The sequence below is a fragment of the Schistocerca americana genome, chromosome 2 (genome assembly GCF_021461395.2).
Source record: "Schistocerca americana isolate TAMUIC-IGC-003095 chromosome 2, iqSchAmer2.1, whole genome shotgun sequence".
Taxonomy (NCBI): Eukaryota; Metazoa; Arthropoda; class Insecta; order Orthoptera; family Acrididae; genus Schistocerca; species Schistocerca americana.
This window is the reverse complement of record NC_060120.1, coordinates 826,271,715-826,289,572: the sequence shown is the minus strand read 5'-3', so window position 1 is coordinate 826,289,572 and position 17,858 is coordinate 826,271,715. Positions and strand designations below refer to the sequence as shown.

At 39.5% G+C, this 17,858-nt stretch overlaps 1 protein-coding gene across 2 annotated transcripts in view; it reads right to left on the bottom strand.

The window, feature by feature from the left end:
• LOC124595449 (ribonuclease H2 subunit B) overlaps positions 1-15,512 on the bottom strand; it is a 36,293-nt gene extending 20,781 nt beyond the window's left edge. For both annotated transcript variants that reach the window (XM_047134192.1, XM_047134194.1), the window contains exons 1-5: positions 14,916-15,512; positions 14,483-14,621; positions 14,304-14,400; positions 11,232-11,346; positions 628-798 (exon numbers count right to left, since the gene is read on the bottom strand). In XM_047134192.1, coding sequence (XP_046990148.1) covers positions 628-798; positions 11,232-11,346; positions 14,304-14,400; positions 14,483-14,621; positions 14,916-15,003 — 610 coding nt within the window. In that variant the 5' untranslated portion in view covers positions 15,004-15,512. The remainder of the gene's footprint in view (positions 1-627; positions 799-11,231; positions 11,347-14,303; positions 14,401-14,482; positions 14,622-14,915) is intronic.
• Positions 15,513-17,858: the final 2,346 nt, after the last annotated feature.

The following is a 17,858-nucleotide window of genomic DNA, read 5'->3' as shown; positions in this document are numbered from 1 at the left end:
TTCATAAACAAAATGAAATCAAAATGCAATGCGTAGGCATGCAAATCATAAAGCAATCTTAATAACTCTTTTTCCTAGCAAAGAATGTAATTCAACCTATTGAAAAAAGCAAAGCAATGTCATTAAGTTTTTAACACACAAAGCAAAATCAGTAAATCCATATATCCTAGCCAAGTAAATTCCATGTTAGTTTGTATTTGTAAAAATAAGATTGTGGCACTTAGTTCTGTCACTCATGTACACCTCCAAAAATACATCTATCACGAGTCTAAAAAACTAACATTGTCACCTATTGGTTCTTTGCAGTACTGCAAAACCCATAGCGCCACCTATTGGTTCTTTGGAGTACAACACCATGATGATTAAACATCCGAACTACTAAGCCGAGCAGATGACTTTGGATAAAACTTTAAATTACAATTTTTTTCCACTCTCTCTGTCATCTGGTTTTGATGAAATAAACCCTATATGTTGCCAAAGCTACACTCAAGTTTCCTAAAAAGACCCTACAAAAATTCATCCAATATTTTTGGAGATTACCGTGTTCAGACAGACAGTTTTATTATTGGTACCGATTTCATATAATAAATTATTCTACTTACACCATAAAATCTTTGAAGTTCTTACCAGGGTCATCCGACTCGGTTTTTCCACTTTTAACAAAGGTGGCAGCTGTTGCAACATTATTCACTTGAACACCTTTCTGCTTCAGAACTTCTGCCACACGTTCTGTCTTACGTTGCAGCCAATTGAGAGCTTTCTCTTCATTGTACTTGTAGGCATTTAGCTCCTCATCCCCTAATGGGAAGGAAATTTTCATACATTTTTAACTCCCTTCAGGAAAAGAGAAACACACGCATGAAATAAAAATTACTCACAATCAACACGAAAACTTGGAAAATTTGTTGTTATATATTGTACTCAGTAGCTTCAAATTTATTACTACCATCAACCAAGTAACAAACACTTGTATGAATAATAGCTTGTACAAACATAACAAAAATATGCTGTAACAGCAATGTTCTTTAAAAGACTCAATTTTATGTCTGTTTTCAAACAGTAATTGTTAGATCCATGCCTTACAGGATGTTTGTGTCATTCAATCAACAAAACCATTAAGTAATAACTACAGTAGCAGCTTAACAATAAGATAAACACTGTACATAAATTACACCTCTACCATTAGTAATAATTAAAGAAAACATGGGAAACATGAACAGTGCTGCTTCAGACTAACATTCCAAAATATTTCAAATTTCACACAAAACCTGCCAGTATTGTAATATGCAGGGTTGAAAAAAATCAAAATCTAGGCCCTGTAAGGGATTTCGAATCACGGAAAACTTTTCAAAATAAAAATAGGTCACAAATTCACTGCTGTGAAACTATGATCACAAAATTACGATCAATAATGAGTGAGCAGTAATTAGTCTAGTAAATAAATGTGTTTGGTTATGTCTAGAAGTGAAGTTATGTAAGACTAAGCAGCTGCTGTGTTATGCTGTGGTTGTTTAACTCCACTGCACTTGTTGCTGTATTTCAAATATATCCCTGGTTGCCTTAAAAGGGATCTCCGGTACCTAGGAACACTTATCTATGGCGATATTGCGTGAACAATCAAATATGTTACACACGTTATGCAGTAAGTAACTTACACATATTGTGAATGAAACTGGAATGACAAAACTTAGAAAGAGTTAACCCATAATTTGGCCAGATTGATTTTCACATTGTTAGGAAACAGCAGCAAGTACACAGAGTTCAAGCAACTGAAAATAAAATAACTGACTCAAGTCAATTGAAGATGAAATCATAAGAAACTACATATATGCAGCAGCTATTTTTCAATCCATTCTAAAAAGCACAAGTATCTTATGGACAACAATAGTGGGTGGAGCTCATTATTTAAGCATATTATCTAACAGAACTTCAATGTGCACCATTTTCCCACTCTTACAGCTCAGATTTAAAAGATTACTAACAGCATGCAGACAACCACATTTATATACCATCCCAAGAACAAACGTCTTCTAAACGTACTGTTTGTGTAATTACTTATAAATCAAACATGCAGGAAGCCTGTATACTCAAAAAAAGTTTTATTCTAAGGAGCTGCAACTATGTCTCACTGAAAACTGTACGGTTCTATCAATCCCTAACCAAAAATATTTTTCATTTCAACATAAAAGAAAGAAAGTTACTACTGTAAAGTTAGTAAAGTGTGTTGATGTTCTGTCCAATTTTCACAGACAAAACTGGCATTCCTGTAACCATTAGTGAACTTTATTTCCAAGCAATATTTTGTTGCAAGAGGTGTGGTGACAAACAAAAACAGATAATAGCAGCAGATCTTCTTAAGTGTGAGGAATATTCAATTCTCATCATATATTTGCAGCTAATAAAAAATTAAACTCATGGCAACAGCTGTGTATAAAATAAATCACTGCACACCAAAATCTTTTTTAAAAAAGAAATTCATTCCATCAAAATGTTGTACTATGAATTCCAAGATGAAAATAACAACAACAAACATTTAGTGTAAGAATCTTCTCACTTTGATAAAACTTGTTGACAGAAAAAGTCGTGTAGGTGTTGGTAATGATTTATCAGTACAAAGACATGTTGACACTGGCACTGAATGATTCATGTAAACCATATAAGGGCCAGGGAAATAAGCAATAATCCTCTTTGGATGAGCAGTTTTAATGCATTTTTCCAAGTTAAAGCCAATATCATCCAATCAAGTGACCCGTAAGTAGCATTACATAAACCCTAATTCCCAATTTTTTATATAGAATGAAGACAAGTAAACCTCTACATCTACATCTACATTGATACTCCGCAAGCCACCTAACGGTGTGTGGCGGAAGGCACTTTACGTGCCACTGTCATTACCTCCCTTTCCTGTTCCAGTCGCGTATGGTTCGCGGGAAGAACGACTGTCTGAAAGCCTCCGTGCGCGCTCTAATCTCTCTAATTTTACATTCGTGATCTCCTCGGGAGGTATAAGTAGGGGGTAGCAATATATTTGATACCTCATCCAGAAACGCACCCTCTCGAAACCTGGCAAGCAAGCTACACCGCGATGCAGAGCGCCTCTCTTGCAGAGTCTGCCACTTGAGTTTATTAAACATCTCCGTAATGCTATCACGGTTACCAAATAACCCTGTGACGAAACGCGCCGTTCTTCTTTGGATCTTCTCTATCTCCTCCGTCAAACCGATCTGGTACGGATCCCACACTGATGAGCAATACTCAAGTATAGGTCGAACGAGTGTTTTGTAAGCCACCTCCTTTGTTGATGGACTACATTTTCTAAGCACTCTCCCAATGAATCTCAACCTGGTACCCGCCTTACCAACAATTAATTTTATATGATCATTCCACTTCAAATCGTTCCGCACGCATACTCCCAGATATTTTACAGAAGTAACTGCTACCAGTGTTTGTTCCGCTATCATATAATCATACAATAAAGGATCCTTCTTTCTATGTATTCGCAATACATTACATTTGTCTATGTTAAGGGTCAGTTGCCACTCCCTGCACCAAGTGCCTATCCGCTGCAGATCTTCCTGCATTTCGCTACAATTTTCTAATGCTGCAACTTCTCTGTATACTACAGCATCATCTGCGAAAAGCCGCATGGAACTTCCGACACTATCTACTAGGTCATTTATATATATTGTGAAAAGCAATGGTCCCATAACACTCCCCTGTGGCACGCCAGAGGTTACTTTAACGTCTGTAGATGTCTCTCCATTGATAACAACATGCTGTGTTCTGTTTGCTAAAAACTCTTCAATCCAGCCACACAGCTGGTCTGATATTCCGTAGGCTCTTACTTTGTTTATCAGGCGACAGTGCGGAACTGTATCGAACGCCTTCCGGAAGTCAAGAAAAATAGCATCTACCTGGGAGCCTGTATCTAATATTTTCTGGGTCTCATGAACAAATAAAGCGAGTTGGGTCTCACACGATCGCTGTTTCCGGAACCCATGTTGATTCCTACATAGTAGATTCTGGGTTTCCAGAAATGACATGATACGCGAGCAAAAAACATGTTCTAAAATTCTACAAGATATCGACGTCAGAGATATAGGTCTATAGTTTTGCGCATCTGCTCGACGACCCTTCTTGAAGACTGGGACTATCTGTGCTCTTTTCCAATCTTTGTGGCACACCATTCTAACAGTCATAATAATAGCAGAAAAATCTGTTTATTCAATGCTGCCTGTATCTGTGTGATTAATAACATTTCAAAAACTTGTTGGCCTGTCCTATGGAAAGTGGCCGCACCAGAAAACATGTGTTAGTCTTGATTCACAAGTCCCTGCTTACAGTCCATATAGGTGAAAAGATATTACAAATATCTGTAACAAATCAAAAGTGGCGAAATAATGTGGAGCCTCAGCTTGAATATTAGATGACTTCATGAAAGGTGTCAAAGACAAGAAGAGAGTCTCATGAAGATGTTAAGAGAATCATCAAGAGGGAATTCATAATAGTAAAAGACACAGATGGTGTAGGTTAAGTCCTTACAGAATGTAAATACTTTAGGGTTGAAGCAGACCACTCACTGAAAAGCAAAAGTGTTGAGTTGTCAAAAGACACACACAAAAGAAAGGAAATTAGGTAGCTTCTGGATTTATCATTTGATGGACTGGTTGTGGTGGGGGTAGTGTCTGGTGGGGTGGGTGGAGGGAGAGGGAGGCAGGAGGCAAGGAGAGGGACTGGGAGGGGGTGGATAGCAGCTCGGAGGGAGGTCTTTTTTGCCAGCTAAGGATGTGAGAGGGAGGGGTAGCAAGTACATGGGCTGGCATGTGGCATGATTATAGCAGTCAGTGAGAAGTAGCACCTACTTCAGGCACTATGAGGATGTGAACTGGGAGGGGGTGACAGGGTGGAAGAAGGGGAACCTGTTGGGTAGAGGGTGCAGGGACAATGGGTTACCTGCAATTGAGGCCAAGACGATTACAGGAGCAGAGGCTGTGTTGTAAGGATAATGCCCATCTGCACAGTTCAAAGAAACTGGTGGTGAAGGCAAAGCTCCACATGATGGTCCACTCTGTTCTTGACAACAAACTGCCAGTGGCCATTCATCCTGGTGGGCAGTGGGCTGGTAGTCATACCAATACAGAAGGCTATCCAGTGTTTGCGGCAGATCTGTCATATGACATGGCTGCTTTCACAGGTGGCCTGGCCTCTGATGGCATAGGAGAAGCCTGTGATGGGGCTGGAGTATGAGGAGCTTGGTGGGTGGATTGGGCAGGTCTTGCATCTTGGTTTCCCACAGGAAGTGGGAGTGGCATAGGAATGGACTAGGATGTTATGTAGGTAGGGTGGACAACTGAACACCACTTTAGTAGAGGCAGGAAGATCCTGGGTAGGATATATCTCATTTGAAGGGCACGATGAGAGACAAAGCCCTTGTGAAGGATATTGCGAAGTTGTTCCAATCTGGGATGATACTGGATGAAGAGGGGAGGGGGTTCTCCTTTGTAGCTGATTCTTTAAGGGTGGTGGGATGATAGGGGATAGCATAGCATATCTGTTTGTGGTCTAGATTTGGAGGGTATTGCCTGTCTGCAAAGGGCTTTGTGAGTCCTTCAGCATACCGGACAAGGAAGTTCTTGTCACTGCAGATATTTCATCCATGGGTGGCTAGGCTGTATGAGAGGAATCTTTTGGTGTGGAGGAGATTGCTACTGTTGAAGTGCAAGAACTGTTGGTGGTTAGTGGGTTCAATGTGGAAAGAGGTGTGGATGGAGCCATCGAAAGAGGTGTGGATGGAGCCATCAAAAGTGGTGTGGATGGAGCCATCAAAAGAGGTGTGGATGGAGCCATCAGAGAGATGGAGGTCAATGTCCAGGTACATGGCACATTGGGTACAGGTGGACTAGCTGAAGTATATGGGAGAAAAAGTGTCAAGGTTGTGAAGGAGTGTGAATAAGGTGTCTTGGCACTGAGTCCAGGTCATGAAGGTATCATCAATGAACATAAAACAGACATGGGGTTGTGAGTTTCAAGAGGCTAGGAAGGTTTCCTCTGGATGATCCATAAACAGGTTAGCATAGCAGGGTGCCATGCAGATGCCCATGGCTATGCCACAGCTCTGTCCGTAAACCTTCCCATCGAAGGGAAAGTAACTGTGGGTCAGGACATAATTGGTATTAGGAACGAGGTGGTGGGTTTGGAGTTTGAAGGACACTGGGAGTCTTAGTGTTCGATAGTGGCATGGCACTGGGCATGAGGTATGTTGGTGTACAGGGAGGTGGCATCAACAGTGATGAGTAGGGATAGAGGAAGTAAGTGAGTGGGGAGGGTGGAAAGCCAGTGAAGGAGGCGGTTATTATCTTTGATGTGGGAGACAGGGTTTCATGCAATTTGCTGGAGCTGTTGCAGTCGACAAAAGCAGAAATTCTTTCAGTTGGTTTTGTGGATTTTGGGGAGCATGCACACTATGGGTGTGTGGGGTGCTGTTGAAGTGAGGAGGAAGATCAACGTTCGTGAGGGTTTCTGGGAAGGGCCTATGGATTTCAGTAGGGACTGAGGTTACGTTAGACTTCCGGTATGGGATCACTATGGCAGAGCTTGTGGGTGGGGGAGTCAGACAGCTGGCTGAAACCTTCTGTCAGTTAGTCACTGTGACTCATCACAACACTGTTGGTGTGGATCCTTCCTGAGTAACCCACTGTCCCCACATCCTCTACTCAACAATTCCTCTTCCTCCATCCTGCCGTCCCTCCCAATTCACAACCCCACATTGCCTCCAGCGTGTGCCGCTGCTCACAAACCACTACAATTGTGTGTGGATGCACAAAGTATTTATTGCTTTAAGCTGAGTAAAGTCATTACTTTGTGGTAGATGGAATTTTATTGATTCTACTGTGGAGACAGTCTACTGGTTTTCCATCATGAAACTGCCACAGAAAGTGATGGGGCAGCTTTAACTCATAATTCTCAACAAAAATTAAGGATTAATTCATTACAGTGTAGAAATAATATGATTACTTTTTTAAGTATTGGTTGGCAACCTTATGAAGAGAGTTATTCATTTGTTCAATTAATATTTAAGTAAAAATAACACCCCAGCTCGTAGTTACAATGGTGTGCCCAAACAAAGCCTCTTGGAAAGCATACAGCCAGCAGAAATACTCTCTTACATGAACAAACAAGACAGCAACAGTTGGGTGAACGTGCGATTTATTACGTGTGGGTGGAAAAGATTAATAGTGCCTGCATAAGCATAATCAACAAGCACTGCTCTGCCCATTCGGTAGCAGTACTGACCTGACTGCAAGCTCGTATTGATTCACTTATCCTACAACACACTTACTGCTGTTAAATGGTTTCATTTTTCAATGTTTTCTATTTTCTTAAGCCAGTGTTATGGCACGAAGTATCTTTTTCTAATTTTTGCAAGTCAGCTATGGCATCTTTTCTGGTTAAATAACATATATGAAATGTAAAGTCATTTCTCCAAGTGTTCGATCATGAACTTTATGGGGTTGTGGTTGTCGATGATGTGTTCTAGGAACTATTCCAGATTTTCATGTCAATGAGGCCATATGTTGAAGATATTTCTATATAGTGATAAAAACAACTAGGCTTCTCAGGAGTCATTTCCAATTCGATGTCCTCTAAATGCTCCATAAAGAGGTTGGCTACAACTGGAGCTAATGCGCTCTCCATCATGATGCTGTCCATCTGGTTGCAATATTCACCACCATGTAAAAAATATCATGATGTCAGGGAATGTTCAAGTAAATCCACGATGGTGATGTCACAGAGCTGGAACAGCAAGACTGTAGAGTCTGTGATGGGCACACACATAGGAAAACTACATCAGAATTAACTATAACATCTCATTCACCAAGTCGTCAACAGTTAATTCGATCCATGAAGTCCTCCATACTATTTATATGATGCGCAGTGTGCAACGTGGAGAATATTTCAACCAGATGGACAGCGTTACAATGGAGAGCCCATTAGCTCCAGTCGTAGCCAACCTCTTTATGGAGAACTTTGAGGATATCACCTTCAACACGGCTCCTGCACAGCCTAGTTGTTTTCATCACTATGTTGACAGGACCTTTGTCGTAAGGTCCCACGGACATGAAAAGCTGGAAGGGTTCCTGAAACACATAAACAACTTCCATGACCACATAAAGTACACAATGGAACTAGAGAAGGATCGTAAATTGCCATTCCCGGATGTCCTTGTCTGCCATAAACCGAAAGTGTGTCTCAGTCACAGCATTTACTACAAGCCCATCCACACGGATTGGTATCTGCTCGCCTCCAGCTACCACCAACCAGCACAGAAATTGCCTGTTCTAAGGACCTTGGTACATTGAGCTGAAACCATCTCAGATGCTGAAAACATGCTGAGGGAACTGGGCGACTTCTGTAAAATGGCTCTGAGCACTATGGGACTTAACATCTATGGTCATCAGTCCGACTTCTGTAAAGTTTCCATGGAAAATAGTTAAAACAACAGACAAATTTTGCAAGCAGTTTCATCCAAGCCATGAAAGCAGAAAGTCCCGAAAGAAAATGCGAAGAAGATTGCATTTTTACCATCTTGTGGCACAATAACAGGGAAGATTAGCCAGCCCCTGAAGAGACATAAAACTGACAGTCTTCAGGCCCCCAGCAAAGATTCAGCAACTACTGAAGTCTAAGAAAGATGATGTAGGCCTCAGAATACCTGGAATATACAAAATACCAGGTGGGTGTCAGCAGTTTTATGTCGGTCAGACTGTCTGCACTACAGAACAGCACCACATAGAACATGGAAAGTGTTTCTGTCTATGCTATCCCAAAAAAAATCAGCTGTAGTAGAACATGCACTGCAAAATGAATATCAAATTGCATTTGATGAGACTTCTATTATAAAACAGACCAACGACTTCTGGGACAGCATAATAAATAAAGCAACAGAGATCAAAATATTGGACAACACTCTAAATGAAGTTGGTACATTACAGCCAAGTACAGCCTGCGATCCTGCGAATGGGAAATTGAAGCAGGTGCATTGGTCACACCACCAAAATATTAACAGTATCTAATTACCTGACTTTGTCAGAAGGAAAGCGATTTCTATATCAATGTAAAAAAGCTTCAAAAACAGAAGTTTTATTGCCCAAATCTGGGTAACAACTTACAGTCTGGGTAACACAACTTACATTTTGGAAGCTTTTTACATTACCACATACGGTGCAGGACTGAGCCGAGGTGCACGAGAAAGCCAGGCCACGTCACAGCATGAGACACTGTACATCTTACAAGTGCCAGCAGCTGCCTCCAGCAGGGAGTGAGTAACTATTTCAAGTGAGTTTAATACTTCTTGACCGCATATTTAAATGCACTCTAGTTCTCGATATCACACAACAAAATTAAGACCTTTAGTGGGTACCTTTTCAAGTAAATACTGATATTCCATCAGCTCTGCATGGAACTGAGTGTTCACCAACTGTTGTGGACAAGCTGACTAGTTTGACGTCACAAGTTCATTGCAAGGCCCATATATCTTGTTGACCCCGACTGAGCACCAGTGACGGTACGGCTATATGACCATGGCAGCAGCATCCACACGACAGTCAACCACTTGAAGAGGAGATCTCTGCTGAAAGCTTATGGACAGTTAACCACTTGACGTGGCTTGAAACCCTACAATATTTTATTGAAGGCTTAAACCATTTGCTTTGGTCAAGGGATAGCTCTGTTCAGTTATCACCTGATCTGGTCTGGTAAGGGTGAGTTCTTACCCCTGATAGCATGTTTGCATCATTAGTTGCTGGCCGAAGTGGCCGAGCGGTTCTAGGCACTTCAGTCTGGAACCGGGCGACCGCTACTGTTGCAGGTTTGAATCCTGCCTTGGGCATGGATGTGTGTGATGTCCTTAGGATAGTTAGGTTTAAGTAGTTCTAGGGGACTGATGACCTCAGATGTTAAGTCCCATAGTGCTCAGAGCCATTGTGCATCATTCGTCATCACTGCATTTTTGATAATTCACAATGACAAAGAGGTAACTGAAGGCAGAGCAACAGCTCGAATTGGAGAGCATAAGTAATGAAATCAGCCATGCCCTTTTCAAAGAAAACATCCTGGAATTTGCCTTTTGAGAAACCATGAAAAAGTATTTGAACTGTCATTCTCCAATATTTTACCACTGCGCCAACTTGTTCAGCAATTGTTTAAGAGAAACAACAAAATCTTCATTTTGATTGTCAGATGGAGACAAACTCCAAAGAAAGGTTTACAGCAGCCATAGACAGTTCTACAATCACGCTTCACAGATGGAATGCTGAAGAAATACAAGATCATTTCTTTGTGCATTTTTTACCTAAAAATGGCATATGTCAATGCCTGGCCAAGAAATTTACCCTTTGACTCCGTACTTTAAAACACGAGGGCTATCCACAAAGTACATTACGTTTTGGAATTAAAAATAAATAAAGTATTGGAAATTTTTTTTATTATATACAGATGAAAGCCACACTTAAATACTACTTTTCTACATAGTTGCCATTTAAATTAAGGCACTTATTGTAGCCATGGACGAGCTTGGAAATTCCTTCGTCGTAAAATTTAGCCGCCTGCACCTTCAACCATGTGGTTACCTCTTCTTTTGGGACAGAAAAGGTGTGATTTTTGTGGATTTCTTGGAAAGAGGCACTACAATAAACTCTCAAAGGTATTGCCAAACTCTGCACAACCTCAGAAGAGCAATACAAAACAAGCGCAGGGGAAAGTTGCGCTCAAAGATCTTGCTAATTCACGACAACGCCCGGGCCCACACAGCAAACGCCACTCGTGAAGTTCTCGAATCTTTTAAGTGGGAGTTGTTTCCTCATCCGCCGTACAGTCCCGACCTGGCACCGAGCGACTTCCACTTATTCCCAGCAATGAAAAAGTGATTGGTTATGCAGCGTTTTGATGATGACGCACAGCTTCAAGAAGAGGTAACCACGTGGTTGAAGGCGCAGGCAGCCGAATTTTACGACGAAGAAATTTCCAAGCTCGTCCATCGCTACGGTAAGTGCCTTAATGTATATGGCAACTATGTAGAAAAGTAGTATTAAGTGTTGCTTTCATCTGTATATAATAAAAAATATTCCAATACTTTATTTATTTTTAATTCCAAAACGTAATGTACTTTGTGGATAGCCCTCGTAGATTTCATTTACAATGTACTATACTACCTATCGCATGATAACGTTTACCTTTTTTGTCTGCAACTTGAGATAAGTGTTTCAGGCCAGTCGACCTAAGAAGTCTTTCTGTCTCAGGGTAGTCCTCATCCTTCAATAACTGGTCCAGAGGCACAGCATGACTTGTCTGTAACATGACATATGTATAGGAATTCCTATTACAGATGTAAAAACAAAGAAATACAATGAGTAAAACAAAGAAAGCTTACAAAAGAAGTTTTTTGCAACACTTTAAATCCACGTTCAAGCAGGACTCATACTGTGTGACATTTTTGTAAGTCTCACACCACCCAAGAATAGCTTGCATCACAATTGCTGTGTTCATAGGTTTGGATATATAGGATCAGCTCATGTATGGTTATGATAGAAACATCCACTGGTAGTTTCTCTGTATTGTTGTTGGTTGGTGCTCCATCTGTTGCCTACTTAGAGTGCTAGAAAAACAAGAAATGCAGATTTGTGAGGCTAGTGCCACTTTTGGCATGCTGTGACCAGTGGTTGCCACAGCTGTGCGAGGATATTTTTGATCATTAAATACAGATATACTGTGTTTCTGTAGTATTCATTCACCAAGTCTGTACATGATAAATGAAACTGGCTCTCAGTAATCTATTACCAGACTTAGCTAATTGTTCTTATATTAGAAGGAAATCTGTTTGAGTTATGTGATAAGGTATCTTCCATTGTTAATTATTGTCAGTTTACAACATACAGAAACATTTGACCATACTTATTCAAGCCTGACAAATCATTTACAAGTAAAGATAGGAATACCATTTCTTCTCAAACAAGCAATGACAATCTTGCTGTCTGAACAACAGATCACCTTCTCAAGCAACAAAAATTTTTGCTGTTTGATTAACAGGTCATCTGCAACTCTTAATGCAACAAAAAGAATAGAAGTATTAAATATGTTGTCAGATTTGCCATTTACTGACTACAAATGAATATTAGCACAGTTTTCAGAAAATAGATGAAATACACTAGCTATCAGATCTCAGTAGTTAGAGAAGTTTTTTACAATTTTACTTAAGAGTATAGACGTAGTCAGTGGCAGCATACATATCTCAAGACCAACAGATATAGTTAACTCGTAGTGAAAACACATGAATCAACATCATCATGCCTCACAGTATGTGGGACATGCAAGGTGAAGATAAAACAGCATGAGCCATAATATGAATCTTTCACTTACATTGTCAACATACGTATAATATACTGGGAGACTAGAAAATAAAATGTGTAATGTGGCCTTCTACCCAAATCCTGATCAGTATATATAAATGTGCAGCAGGTAAAACTCATTCACTATCTTGTCTCATGAGAAGTAGTTAACCCACCCTAATATTTAAGGATAGTTAACCTACCCTTAGAATCAAGGACATACACCAAACCCTGCAATTTATACCATAGTAACTGACACCTTTCTTACACAAAAAATATTGCTAGAAGTACAAAATCTTGTAAAGTACCAGAAATGTGCTGATATTAATACAAAAAAAATTTCCTTCATTATTTGGTGTAAGGGAAACTTATGTTAAACTGACACGTACCACATCATTACAAAATGTCGTATTCATGATTTATGGAACAAGGATTAATGTATGTATGTATGTATGCATGTAATAAGGCTCATAAGTAAAGAACCACAATCTTCTTCTTTTTTAGCTAAAGGCAACTTGCTACCTGCCAGAAAAAGGAACAAAGTAATGCAATCTTGGAAACAGTCTAGACACTGACTGAGACCGATTACACAAAGAGAAAGCCAGTATGAATTTGGTCTACAAAGACTGAGGGAAATTGCTGTTGTCCTATAAATGGAGCATTTACTCACTTAACAACTGAAATCGGAAAAATCTAGCAAGTATTTTGGGGACAGTGTTTCCAATAGATTTCTCTTAACACACAAAACAAAACTTTATCGCCCAACACAAGTGAATGAGGTATGATCTGCAAACCTTGTACATACACATGCAAAACAAGAACAGTAATTATCCATGATACCTTGGACGTAAACAAGGATTTGAGTGCGGCAGTGCCAAAACTCCAAATCTTAGTCGCAGGGACAGGCTGATTGATAGGAAACTGCTAGAGGTGGGGAAGTCAACAAAATGAATTACAACAACAAAAAAATGGATGGTTGTGATGACTGATCTGCAGCATACAGCATGAGCAGGGATCTATGTTTGCTATATATTTTGCATAACTGTGATTATAAATAACTAAAAATGCAAGGACACCTCAGAAAATCTGTACTATGTAATAGGCATATCACCAGCAAGTAGTTTACACATTATCTGTGAAAAATGCAAGGGAGCCACTTGGTAATTATTTACACAAAAAATCCCTGCAATCACTATTATTTCAAATGTCATCAAACCATATATGGGTACGTATAAATACATATGACATAACTGATTTCATCCTTGGTGTCATCTGCTAGTAATTAAGTTAAATTTCAAGAATTATAAATTTAGCTGTAACCAACCTTCGCAATATGACTATGACTTGTAAACTAAATTCATAGGGATCATGTCAACTTATTAAAATGGGACTAAAAATCTGTGCATCAAGAATGTAGTACGCATTATGAGTAAAATTAAATATGTAATCCTTATATTTTATGTACTAAATGATTAATTTTTTAATCCTCAAATCATTCTTCCTATGTATAATTCAACTCTCGTTCCCATTTGCACAACACAAATATTTTTGAATGTTTACTTCTTGTGGTCTCGCTAATAAATACTTTTTTAATTAATCTCTGATACAATTAAGGTACAGAGTAATTTGTCTGAGCTTTACTACACCAATTACAGTGTAACAAAGCAAAAATCCTCTCTTCCTTCCTACCTAATCACTTTTTACAACACAAACCTACCAAGTTTTAAGATTACTTCTTGAGATAAAAACACAGCACCTACAAAATAACAGTAATAGAAGAGCGTCTAATCCCTCCATAACTTCCATGCCCCTAATAAATCAAATTTTAACATTTCTTAAACCGAGTAAGGTCAAATTGTGAATCACCATTACAACGAATTTTTTATGTGGCCAGTTTTGATTGACTTATATCCAACTTACCTTTCTCAAGTATGGTATAACTAGAAATATTGGGTCTATTGGCGTAGATAAATGCATTTTGCCATCAGATTTCACTGAATCTTCAATAAACCACGACCTGAAATTAACAAATAAAGGAAACGGATGAGGAAAAGTTTCACTTCAGCTGCAAAAATAATTATTTGCAGGCTACTTCTCACCTCTTATTTTCAGAGAATGTTAAAACCTCCTGCACCATTCCATCTCCTGGTGAAAACATAAACATTGCCGGTGCACCAGACAGTGGATGTCTTAATTGTACGATATCTGGCGTCCCATCTGCCCCATCCAAATTTTCGCCTAAAAATCAGATTCATTAGCAAACATAACGAAATGCTTCGCAATGCAGAAGCTGTTTCACTGAATGTTGTTGTTATTCGTGTGACTCAACCCGACGCCAAAATAACAACAGATACTTAAACATCAGCCAAACAAAGCAACGCTATTCACAAGCGTTCTTGCACCTTCCAAAAATACATATTTACAATCATCATTGGCAAAATTATAGATTTTAATCGAGAATGACATAATCTTTCAAATTAGTTTACTAGACGCCGTGAAGCTTCCCATTTATATAAGCAGCGTCCGACTTACCTTTAAGGAGCAATACCCATGTATTCGAAGGCTGTTGAGGATTCGGTGACTTAACACATTTTTTCGGTGACGCTTTAATTCTCGGCATAATGAATTACGCGAAATAAAATTCTTGATTTCATATAAATAATTCAGCCATCAGCGCGGACCTCGAAAAACACAGCATTGCCCGGGTACAGGTTAGCCAATATATAAGAAATATTCGTTGCGCAGTCACTTGCTCGGAGCACTACCGTTAGTTGATTTGTGGTATAGGTTTTAAAACATTGCGCACAAATATTGTTGTGTTAATTCCGAGATATGTTTCTCTCATGCAGTCCTTTAACTCAACCTGTTGTCTTTCATGCAGCGATTGCAAATTTGCGTTTCCTACACTGCATCCATTTAAGACAATAAATGGCAAACTATTAAAGGTTACTTCAAGCACTTTATTTATTGGCTATCGTTTACGTTAATCTTCTAAAACAATCATAGCCGTAAGACACAGAGTAACATTCGTTTCATCTTATCACCACACAAGCAGCACTTAAATAACTGAACGACGTTATTTAGCAGATGCGACTTTCTGAAGTTGTTACACGCGTCCTAATGTGATCAATAGTTACTGTGCAGCGAGGAGGGGTCACGCGTAAAAAAAAAAATAAAAAAGGAAAAAAAGAAGAGAAAGGTTGTTAGTGCCATTTCACATATCAGATACCAGTATCTCGACAAGACTAATACGAATGAGAAGTGCAGAAGAAAACGAAAGGTTCAGGCGGAAAATCAAGGGTTTTCACGTCAGCCTTTATACCGACATCCGACTATTATTGCAGTCAACTCGTTTGGAAGCCATTATTTCTTTACAATTGACCAAACAGTCGCGTTTCTTTTTCTATCGCTAACACAGGAAGGATTCTACTATTGTGCTGTAGCTAATATATTCGTTAAAATTTAAGCGAATTGTGACATCTCAATGTTCACAACAAATCAGCGGAAATGTTTTGCTTGCAAATCGGCTCTCTACCGTTGACTGCTTTGTTTCGAAAAAATGACGAATTAAATGGTATGATTAGGAGTGCTGGAAACTTTGTGTCTACGTATGCTTCAGACTGTGTATGTCGACATCCTTTCTCACACTTACTGTAGTGCAGAACAGCGAAAGGACATGTTGGAATGCATTTCATGTACGTTATTGTCACTTCCCAAGGTCGGCGAAAATGTAGTTATTCAGGAACACCACAAAAAAAAGCTACACACACATACACATATTAAATCCTCTGGTGAGTTCTTTGGAGATGTAAAATTCCCCAACGACTACTGAAAATGTGCTTTTTACCTGAAGCAGCATTGGTTGAACTTTGAATCATACCATACATGTCAATACTTCCACATATTTGTCAAGCACTGCAAAGGTTTTACGTTGAAGTACAGGTACGAAATTCCGTGTCAGAATGATCCTAGGAGTGACTATGCAGTAGCTATTGGTTTCCACTATTGCGCTGTTGTCCATCTACCACTGCACACAAATATTGAATATGAAACCCCACTTACAACGACAAACGACAATATCGATGTATTTTTGAGCAGCGAATAAGTATTTGGAGACATAAATCACGATTCATCACCTGGCTCTCGGATGTGCGTGTGTAGTGCTGGTGGATGTTGAGTGAACGGTGTTTACCTGTGTGTATTATGAGAACCCTGGAATTCAGTGCAGATGGTGTAGAGTGGTAGTTTCGACATGTTTCTCCTGATTTGAATTCGAATCATTATTTTTTATTTCTGTTTTATCGATTTATTTAGCTCTGAAGTCGGAATAAACTTGTCTAAACAATTTCTAACACTTATTGAATATAGAGGGTGCGTAGATGCTAAACAAATTTACAGCTTTAGTCTCGACTCCGTTGTGTCATATCTCTTTCTCTGACAGAGTGCAAAAAAACGTGTACGCTAAACTGCTCGTTCGCTATCACTGAGCTTATTGAGTTTGATGAAACTTTTCACCGTGTAAAACAGAGTTCAAGGTCGAAAACCAGTAGTGCACTAATACGCCAAGACTAATAATTCCTTGGTAACATAGCAGTCTCATCAGTTTCGCGGTGAATTAGTGGGCCTACATTACAGATTAAGCTAACAGCAGTCAATACCGTCCATTACCTCCAAGTCTCACATCCTTAATAATTAACCCAAAATCATACTATTAAAATCTCATAAACTCGTGGTATGTTCATTCGACATTTTAACGAATTTGTCATGAAAGGCGCAGAGATCTGATCGGGCAAATCAGTCTGACAATAGATTTCTGTTGCAAATACATCGATAATGTTTGGGTATCTGTTGAGTGGTCATACGAAGCAAGTGGATGTAGAGTAAGATTTAAACAAGACAGTATACTTATATATAAATTTTGCAGTAAAAATACTGTTACATAGAAATTTTGTGCACTTGTTGTTGACTGTAATGATGGTCCTCTCCGTAGAGTTAAGAACTGCCATTGTAGGCTGCTGGCCACTAAAATTACAACGCCAAGAGTGATAGGAATTAACGACATTGTGCTTTTAGGCATACACAGGAAGATTACATCATTAACCTTCTCATTGATCCAGACGTATATCTATGCTAACCATTTCAGCGCTCCAGGCGTATTACACTACTGGCCATTGAAATTGCTACACCACGAAGATGACGAGCTACACACAAGGTTGGCGCCGGTGGCGACACCTACAACGTGCTGACATGAGGAACGTTTCCAACCGATTTCTCATACACAAACAGCAGTTGACCGGCGTTGCCTGTGAAACGTTGGGCCTCGTATAAGGAGGAGAAATGCGTACCATTATGTTTCCGACTTTGATAAAGGTCGGATTGCGGTTTATCGTATCGCAACATTGCTGCTCGCGTTGGTCGAGATCCAATGACTGTTAGCAGAACATGGAATTGGTGGGTTCAGGAGGGTAATATGGA